This window comes from Chanodichthys erythropterus, chromosome 5, assembly GCF_024489055.1.
Source record: "Chanodichthys erythropterus isolate Z2021 chromosome 5, ASM2448905v1, whole genome shotgun sequence".
Taxonomy (NCBI): domain Eukaryota; kingdom Metazoa; phylum Chordata; class Actinopteri; order Cypriniformes; family Xenocyprididae; genus Chanodichthys; species Chanodichthys erythropterus.
Window position 1 is genome coordinate 34,171,321 of NC_090225.1, and position 10,866 is coordinate 34,182,186.

At 35.0% G+C, this 10,866-nt stretch overlaps 1 protein-coding gene across 1 annotated transcript in view; it reads left to right on the top strand.

Moving 5' to 3' along the window:
• The first annotated feature begins 2,258 nt into the window (after window positions 1–2,258).
• The window catches only part of fam135a (family with sequence similarity 135 member A), a 30,236-nt gene continuing 21,628 nt past the window's right edge, over window positions 2,259–10,866 (top strand). Inside the window, exons 1-3 of the mRNA XM_067386964.1 lie at window positions 2,259–2,537; window positions 2,944–2,998; window positions 6,581–6,707. Of these exons, the coding sequence (XP_067243065.1) occupies window positions 6,631–6,707 (77 nt within the window). The 5' untranslated portion in view covers window positions 2,259–2,537; window positions 2,944–2,998; window positions 6,581–6,630. The remainder of the gene's footprint in view (window positions 2,538–2,943; window positions 2,999–6,580; window positions 6,708–10,866) is intronic.

The window sequence follows — 10,866 nt, forward strand, 5'->3', positions numbered from 1 at the left end:
TGTACATTTAACTTTTCCGGCCTCTTATTGCTACCTGTCCCAACTTTTTTGGAATGTGTAGCTCTCATGAAATCCAAAATGAGCCAATATTTGGCATGAGATTTCAAAATGTCTCACTTTCAACATTTTTTATGCTATCTATATTCTATTATGAATAAAATATAAGTTTATGAGATTTGTAAATTATTGCATTCCTTTTTTATTTACAATTTGTACAATGTCCCAACTTTTTTGGAATCGGGTTTGTAAAAGATTTTCTTACTCCTAATGATGGTCTTTCAACCAACTGCTAATTTAGATGATCCTAGAGTCTTTAATCATGTGTGAATTTGATCTTTACATAGAAGGATTAATGATTATATATGCACAACGGTAAGTTAAAACCAGATAAACCAGTTGTTGATAAGTCATTTGAATACCAGAGAAACTACTGTGAAAATTCATCCCCAAGTCTTACATTAAACAATGACTATATTTGCTTTGAACGATGTTTGTCATTATTTCTAAAATGGCCTAACAGTAGATTTATGGAACTAAAAATGAATGTACCTGATATATTTGTGATGAGACACGGGAGTTGATGATGCCTGTCTGTGGGAGGTTTATTTGAACAGGGGAATCACAAACACATTCACATAGACTAAGCGTCCACAGATTAAAACCTCACCTTTAATACACAAACAACGAACACATATAACCTAATATTAATACCTTTTGAAGAGGTGAAGCACCCTCTGAGGCATTTATAACATCCTTCTGCGTATCCCCTCTCTTCCAGTCACGCCTTTTCCATCAAGGGACACTATTTGCCACCTTAAATTGAAAAAAAATGTTCTGTAGAGAAAAATGTACTGGTGGTAAAAACGAAGTGATACTTTCAAATATTAAACTAATACCGCCAGTAGGTGGCGTGGCGGTAAGTCACTGTCTTAATGAGTGATTAATCGATTCATTCATTCATTCGTTCGTTCATCCATTCGTTCATTCATTCATTCATTCGTTCGTTCATCCATTCGTTCATTCATTCATTCATTCATCCATTATGAATAGGTCATTGAATCATGACTCTCACGATTCGTTCAAAGCTGCAGATTCGTTAATGAAACACCGCTGTGTTGCAGTTTTTACAGTTTCGTTGCAAAATAGAGCAAACAGCTCTGCCAATACTGTGTTTAAAATGTGCATTACTTTACCTTTTTGTTTGTTTGTTTGTTTAAAGGATTAGTTCACTTCCAAATTAAAATTTCCTGATAATTTACTCAGAGAAATAGGGGTCTTATCTAGAGAAAACATCACTCATTTTTGAAAAAAAAATAAATAATAATAATAATAATTATATACGTTTTAACCAGAAATGCCCATCTTGAACTAGCTCACTTCTTATTTGAATTCCGGCTGTGTAGACGCTGCTAAGTGTGTTACTGCCCTCCACAGGTCAAAGTTTGAACTAAATGTTATATACTTGCACTTGCATATTGTATATGACAATTTAGTTCAAACTTTGATCTGTGGAGGGCAGTAATACACTTAGCAGTGTCTACACTGCTGGAATTCTAATAGAGAAGAAGAAGTGAGCTAGTTCAAGATGAGCATTTATGGTTAAAACATATATAATTTTTTATAAAAAAAAATAAAATAAAATGAGCAATGGTTTCTCTAGATAAGACCCCTATTTCTCGTCTGGGATTGTGTAGAACGCTTAGAAGCTGTACTGAAACTGTAATTTTGACCTTCAACCGTCTGGAGGCCATTGAAGTTAACTCTATGGAGAAAAATCCTGGAATGTTTTCAAAAGACCTTAATTTCTTTTTGACTGAAGAAAGAAAGACATGTACATCTTGGATGACATGGGGGTGAGTAAATTATCAGGACATTTTAATTTAAAAGTGAACTAATCCTTTAACTGATAAAATCAATGTAAATAAATGTTTGTTTGTTGAACTGTTAAAATTGCATTCTTGCTCATATAGGCTATATCATCAACATTAAAAACAAGAACTCACATGGTGTTTTTGTATCGAAGACAGTTTTTAAAATATATAATTATTTTTCATTGGGATTAAGATCCTGTTTTGCAGTTTTGTTTTGCAAACAACATAGCATAGATGATTATAATGTAATATTTCTCTTTATTGTTTTCTCCAACATCTTCAAAAACTAAAGTGTCTGAAGTGAATCATGAGGAAGGGAGTGAATAACGTCTTCAATAAATAATAAGGGCAGGAATCATATATTAACGCCTTTGATAGTGACCGGTGTTGTACCGGCTTGTGAGCGCCTCCCTTAAACTCACTCTACAGCAAGTTTAGACAATATTTACTGTCTACGACTCTCACCGCACACCGTACGGAGATGTGATTTACTTTTCATCAGATTCGCCCGATCTGCAGTTTTAAGTCTTTGCTGTGAGGACGGGACATTGCTGAATTTTAAACGATATGAAGAGGAATTAAGAAGCGAAGTGATCGGAGCGTCGAGGCGGATCGCTCTGAAATCCAGACCGCGGATTGAGGCCTCAATTCCCGGAGCGGATACATGTACGTGGTTTTTAATTACATAGCAGCCAGATATTTGATAAACTATAACTGTTTGGTGCATTTCAGGTTGTAGGTTTGACAACGTGTCTGTTAACTTACGCAAATAGTGCGATGTTTGTGAAAGCTGGTCATTTGACAAGCAAAACAGGCTAACGCTAGAGCTAACTGCCCTACTGGAATTAAAAACTAACGTTAAATCTGTTTAACAAATCAGGTTTAATTCTCTAATATTAAAGAAATCGTTATAATATTGATAATCAAATGAAATTGATTATAACATTTAGTAATAATAATAATCAAATGCAATCACATGCTTATTTTAACGTTTTATTTTAGAAACATTATTAAACATCCATTAGTTAGGTTTAAATGCGCTTTTCATGTGTTTAAATGTGTTTTTATACAGGATTGTGTTGATCAGTTGACATGAAGCGAGAAGATACTGCACCGAGTCAGGACGGGTGAGTCATTTACACTGATATATCCTTTAATAATTGTCTAAAATATAATATAATATAATATAATATATTACACACACACACACATATATGTATACATATACATACAGACCCAAATCACTCTTTTAGTAAAGTATTTTCCCATTCTTCACTTCTAGTCTTAAACTAAACCATTTTGTTTTTTTCAATTAATTGTATACATTAAAAAAGATATTACATATTAAAAGATAGTGTACATTAAAAAAGTTTACATTCAAAACCACGTAAATTATTCATATGAATTGTGTATCTTTAGAATTGCAGGTAATGTAGTATTTCACTGGGAATTTGACAAGTAAGCACAATTTTGAAGTTGAAATAGCACAGACTTATGGCTTGTACAGAAATGGAAACAAAAACATATGGCATGCTGAGCTCATGGTATAACATATTTATATGTTATCACTATAAAAACAGTTACTCCGTGGGGGAAATTAATGGGATTTTTTTCTTCAAATCCTGACTCTTTTGTTCTATAGAAGTCTAAATTTAAGAGAGTGAGTGGAAGAAAGCATAAAACACAAGAACATTCAAGAATACGAACATATGTCAAGCGGTAGGGTAATAGTGATATGGTGACTTAATTTTCACAGGCACAGCTCAGAGGAAGTAAAAATGGCTGGTCTTACAAAAATAAGGCCTGTTTTCTGTTGTTCGTATCTGTACACGCAGCGCTGAGACAGCGGGACAGGGCTCTTGCGCTCTTATCACCAGCTTAACACATGTTTGGAAGGAAAATCTTGCTGTGGTTGATCTGATTTGACTTTGTGGTTTGCATGTGATCGGTAACTGCAGTCCGTCTTTTATTTAAGGTTGCTAATCTGTATTAATGAATGCTAAAGCCCCTGATAATGCCACAAAGCACATTAAAACCTCCAGAGACCCCCGCGGGGGAGTCTAGCCAGCATTAGCCGAGGTATTTGCATCGAATCGCCTGAAGTGTGCTGGACTTGTCAGGATCTTGCATCACACCTCAGTACTGTAACTGTGACTTGCAAATAAGGGTGAATCATTCTGAAAGCCTGTGGGGTGTGTGAAAGCATTCTGTGGTAATTCAGAACAAGCACAGGCAGTGCTTAAAGATATTAAGGTGAAGAGCCCTGAGAATACATTGGTCTTGTATGTTAATTCATGCATGCTTGCAGACGTGGATGCCTTTGCTATATTTGTGAAGTTTAAATGTCAGGAGGTAGTCAAACTCGTCTTGTGAACTTGGGTCAGAGTTGCTTGGTGAAGTGGAAGGGCATTTGGTTTGCATTTGGAAGTGCATGAGGTTTCTTTTTGGAACTTTTTGACTTTTAGTTGACTTCTAGAGTTTTTCAAACCACTTTTAGATTCAGCTCAGTTTCGAATGTGAGTGATTAAAGAGTTGCACATTTTTAGACATTGTTCGGTTATGGATTGTCATGAATAATATTCAAGTTGTTACATTTCTGAGTAAATTATTATCGTTATTTACTCACCGTAATGTTGATTAAAACCTGTATGCTTTTATTTCTTGGTTTTTCAGATTATGATGATTATTAGTGAACTTGCACTACTGTTAAAAAGTCTGGGATCAGTAAGATTTTTTTTTTTTAAGGAAATTAAAGGATTAGTTCCCTTTCAAATTAAAATTCCCCAATATTTTTTTTATGTGTGTGTGTATTATAATTTACTCACCCCCCATGTCACCCAAGATGTTTATGTCTTTCTTTCTTCAGTGGAAAATAAATTAAGGTTTTTGATGAAAACATTCCAGGATTTTTCTCCATATAGTGGACTTCAATGGAGCCCAAACGGTTGAAGGTCAAAATTACAGTTTCATTGCAGCTTCAAAGTGTTCTACGCGATCCCAGACAAGGTATAAGGGTCTTATCTAGAGAAACCATTTGCCATTTTCTTAAAAAAAAAACAAAAAAAGAAACATAAGTTTTAACCATAAATGCTCATCTTGAACTAGCTCTCTTGTTCTTCTCTATTAGAATTCCAGCAGTGTAGACGCTGCTAAGTGTATTACTGCCCACCACAGGTCAAAGTTTGAACTAATTGTTATATACTTGCACTAGCATATTGTATATGACAATTTAGTTCAAACTTTGACCTGTGGAGGGCAGTAATACACTTAGCAGTGTCTACACTGCTGGAATTCTAATCGAGAAGAAGAAGAGAGCTAGTTCAAGATGAGCATTTATGGTTAAAACATATATAAAAAAAAAAAAATTTAGAAACTGAGCGATGATTTCTCTTTATAAGACCCTTATTTCTCGTCTGGGATCGCTGTAAACTGTAATTTTGACCGTTTGGGCTCCAATGAAGTCCACTATATGGAGAAAAGTCCTGGAATTTTTTCATCAAAAACCCTTAATTTCTTTTCGACTGAAGAAAGAAAGACATGAACATCTTGGATGACATGGGGTTTAGTAAATTATCAGGAAATTTTAATTAGAAAGTGAGCTAATCCTTTAACTTATTTTACAGCGGCACATTAAATCGTTTAAAAGTGAGGTTAAAGACATTTATAATGCTACAAACATATATATACTTAAAACAAATGCTGTTTTTAAACTTTCTATTTATTAAAGAATCCTGAAAATCATCAGTTTCCACAAAAACATTGAGCGGCACAACTGTTTCCAACATTAATAATAATAAGAAGAAAAAGAAATGTTGCTTAAGTGCCATATCAGCATATTAGAATGATTTCTGAAGAAAATTGAAGTAATGATGCTGAAAATTCAGCTTTTACATCACAATGAATGAAATAAGTTTTAAAATGTATTAAAATAGACATCAAATTCCTCTTGTAATAATATTTGAGAATTATGGTTGTCAAAAGTACCTACTTCAATACCAAGTTGGTACTGAAATTTAAAAAATGTGACAATTCTAGCATTTTGAGCACTGTTGAGCAGATTCTTAAACGCCTCTGATTGGCCATTGTGTTCACTTGCTCAATAGATATGTCTGTGATTAGCTACAATGATCAACGCTTCAAAAACATGTTGTAAATAGACATCTTTGACACTCTTTACTGAGCGCTTACACCGAAACACACGGGAACGTTTGAAAGCAGGCGTCTATCAGCAGATATATTAGGGATCCGCTGATGGGACGCCTGCTTCCAAAGATGGAATTGTCACATTTAGTACTGACTTAGTTTAGAAGTCGGTACTTTGGACAACCCTATTAACAATATTAAAGTTATTACTGTATTTTTGATCAAATAAATGTAGCCTTGTTGAGCACAAGACTTTTAAAAACCTTTTATAAAAAAAAAAAAACATACCAACCCCATTTGTTTGAATGGTAGTGTATTATTTTGATCTGTTCCTCACACAAAGCTAGATACTTAATAGTTTATTCTGTTAGTATATGCATATGCATATTCTAATATACTGTTGGATACATGTCCATATTTTCTTTAACATTTTTTGCACATTTCTATATGTTTTAATGTATTTGTCTGGTTATATTTCAGGGTAGAAATTTGTTCCAAATTCTTCCTTCCACTAGGGATGATATAAATGATAAATTTGTTTATTTGTTTATTCTGTATCTGCACAGTTTTGCTGCAGATCGTTTGAGACAGGCCATCCTCCAGCCTTGAATCCAGCATGACGGAGGTCCAGGCCACGGTGGAGTTCTCTGTGGAGCTCCACAAGTTCTATAATGTGGATCTCTTCCAAAGAGGGTAAGAACATGTTCAAATACCTTTCTGGTCCACTAAAGATCTTATTCTGTAGAAAGCGTCATTCCAGGTTAGGTAGCACACACAGATAAAATATTTTCAAGGGTGATCTTGGTTGGAAGCCATGACTAAAACAACAAAGGAATAGCGAAGGATTGCACAAGAAAACATTTTCCTAGTATGATTAGGGCTGGACAATAATTCAATATCAATATATATTGCGATATAATTTTTTCCGATAACGGCAAGTTTTACAAAATGAGTACACCTGATGCAGATGCGACAGAACAAGCTTCCACAACTTGATGAAATATGTGTGCATAACTACACCGTGCTGGTTAATGTTTGGTGCAGGAGAACGTGTGAAATAAAAACTTTAAACACGGATACTTTATTCTGTATGAGCTATGTGTCACGTGGCTAGTGTTATTAAACTCATCGCGGAGCTCCGCGCTGAAACCGAGCATGTGCGCGTTCCGCCTGTATCATCATAAAAACAATCGTATTTTTCATGTGTTCCTATTCAAATTCCAGTTCTGACCGCATCGCGAGCAAAATACAAACAACACACGTGCTGTGCTGAGGTAAACAGCCTACGGCTCGTGTGTTTGAACGCAGCTAAAGCAGGCAGAGGTGAATGAGCAGCGCTTTTGTGACATTTGAATTCTCCGCTGTAATGATCCCATACGAACATATTTTCCATTTGTGCTGGTAGATTACAGCAAAACAATCCACTTCCGAGAGAAGTGACGCTTCCTTATGCATAATACTGCAATTATAATCTTATGCATACTACAGCGCAGTGATTGGATTAAATGAGCTTTATGTCATGAATATATATGTTGAGAATCGCTCGAAACGGTCTACGTCAGCATGTTTGACCATGCTCATACTTGGGCCGAAAGTACACGATTAAGTCAGATTTTGTGACGTTGCTCCGACTCAGCTTTTCAAACAGGAAGACAGAAATCGCTATGAAAAAAGCAAAAATAACTATTTTTCACTTATGAATAACATTGAGTACCTTTAGTGTTTTCAATGATGTGCAGCCTATACATATCTGTTTACATCTCAAAAAAAGTGTTTTGGGGTTTCATGACCCTTTAAGAATAATAAAATCAGCCTACGTTATAGTTTAATGTTAAAGATATTAATATTTCTAAAGTGAGTGATACTTAAATTTATGTACAGCTTTTATTTGTATTTAGCCTTCATACAAACATAAACATATTTGTACTGTTTTTATTTCTAAAATATTATATAGTTTTATAGGAAGAGATTTCATAGGCATTCTTGGCAGTTTTTCTGAGGCTATTATATAGTTCATATCGATATCGGAATTATATCGTATCGACCGAAATTAAGAATTATATCATGTTATAAATTTTGGCCATATCGCCCAGCCCTAAGTATGATAATGTTTTATCAGGCACCTGCTCCTCATCAAGATGGATTTTTTACTTTTAGAAAGTTTGTCTAGGTGGGGAAATGATGGCATGTATTAACATTAAAATGATGTTATCTTTGGAAGGAATTCAAAACTGAATGATATTCAAAAGCATGAACATGAAGCATGATCCCTATTGGATTTTCTCATGTTTTTCTTCCACAAGTTTTCTGTTCTGGAATTCTTGGCATTTATCAAGTTAAATTTATTTGCAATTTATTTAATTTTGAGCCTAATTGGTAAACCCTGGTTTGTTCTTGATGCAGAAACCTGTAGCCTGCAACTCTTATCTCCATTTAGACATTCCATATGAGATCATCTTTACTGATATTAATAACAAGCAATGCTCTCTTACAGTGCTGTACAGTCTCCATCATTCCTGCCTCTGCTTGCCAGCACAAGTCTCAGCTTCTCCATCTATACGTGCACCAGCTTTTCTTAGAATTCATAATTTAGGAGTCTCCTATTTCTGTTCTGGCACGTCACAAGTGTCTGCTTGTACAACTATGCTTAATGTTGCAGACTGATTATCCATGAGTTGGCTTGCATAGAGGGGTACTTCAAAATACCTTTTTTTTTCTTTTCTCTTTTCTTTTTTTTCTCAGTCAGTTACAGTCAGGTCCCAAAATTTACACTTGCCGATTGCCAGATGAATGGAGTAAATACTATATTTAGAGTTACTTACGGTTTGCTGGTAACCTGATTAGTAACTGCAATATTATATGGTTTAAATTGCAGTGTAAATGTGTGGTCATTGTTCACATTTACTGTTGCTCTGCAAACAATTCAATTCTATGTAATTGGGAACAAGTTCATGTGATGTGAGTTTGGGAGCTTCTGCTTGCAATGGACAATGGATCTTTTTTGACTGCAAAATTTCACAGAATTGTCATTAATGTGACCACACTTTAAAGGGTTAGTTCACTGAACAATGAAAATTCAGTCATCATTTACTCATCTGAGAGATTTCTGTCCCTCCATTGGCAGTCCACACTTTGACGCTTTAAAAAGTTCATAAAGAGATCCTAATGAGCCCAATGAATTGAGCGGTTTAATCCAGATTTTCTGAAGAGACAATCGCTTTTTATGATGGACAGATTTAATTTAGGCTTTTATTCACATATTTGTGGTCTGAAAAAACAAAAGTCTTGTAGGTTTGTAATGACATGAGGGTGAGTAAATGATGAATTTTCATTTTTGGGTGAACTAATTCTTAAAATGCACAATCAGGTTTCAGTCATTATCTATTGCACAAATGGTGCAGGATGCAAAGTTTCATACTTTGGGTTAGCAATTTAAACAATGCTAAGTATGAGCAAACCCCACAAATGCATAATGATCACAGATATAGACAAGCTGAATGCATTTACATATTTAATATGAGGAAGAGATTTTTTATTAGCAGAGAATCTAAGAATACATTTGAGGTTAACAAGTTTTGATCTATGTGTCAAAAACCTGAAATGACCCAAATTCAGTACAGATCATTTCTGTACACGGCATACCGAGAATTATCCTAAGTATGGAAACATGGGCATTTCAACACACAAGATCCTAATGTAATCTCTGTAATCTCTATGAAAAGCCATAGTTTTATTCAGAACAGGTAAGGGTAAAGTTACAAGTGCAGCCCACATTTCAAAACCAGTCACTAGATATAACAAGGGGTGGGCGGTATGAGTATATTGGCCTTTACTAGCATATAAAGTTATTTTTGCTAGATATCCAAAGTAAAAATGTTATTTGTTCTAAATTATGTAGTTAAAGACATGTTGTAAGCAGTGTTGGGGGTAACCCATTATAAGTAATGCTAGTTACGTAATCAGATTACTTTTTAAAAAAAAAACTAGTAAAGTAGGGCATTACTTTTAAGTTTAAAAGAAAATGTCGGTTACTTTTTCAAATAAGTCACACAGGTTACTTTGTTCTCCCATTTATTAACTGACACCTATCCTGTCACCATATTAAGAAAAATTACACTGTACAGATATGATTTTGCATTTCCTTCAGCCTGAGGCAGTCTTTACATTTGCCAAAAATAGAACTTTTTTTTTGTTATTAAAAAAAACAAATGAGCAAGCCCAGCCCAAATGAGAAAAAAAAGCTAATGTAATGGATTACTTTCCATAAAAATTATTTAAAAGTAAATAAATTAGTTACTTTTTAGGGAGTAAAGTAATATTGTAATGCATTACTTTTAAAAGTAACTTTCCCCAACACTAGTTGTAAGGTTATGCAACTTCACACTTTTTATGTCGCAGTGTAAACATCTAAAGGGGTAGTTTTCAAATGAGAAGGAAGAAACGCTGTGTTATCGGCAGTGTTAATAGGGTTGTTTGGTGTCAGCACAGCAGTTTGCAACCTCAGGCTAACATTCCACATCTGCTGACATTGTCGCCATGGGTCTAACTAAAACAGAGAGCCATTGGGTTTGCTCAGCTGTGCGACAGGAAGCTTAACGCAACCCTCATTCTACTCTTCAGCTCCTGTAAGGGGACTGGTTGTTTGTTCCTGTTCCCAGATCCGCGTTCCGGCCAGCCTGTTGACTAAGTATTCTTACCCATCTCCTAACTCCCCCATAAGTGCCTCCGTGTGCTTTTGATGTCATGATATTCTCGTCAGAAGGATAATTGCAGCTCTATTTTGGTTGCCTAAACTTCCTCTTTCATTGCAAATGCATGGGAGGATGGGACACAGGATATAAACAGAGCTGTG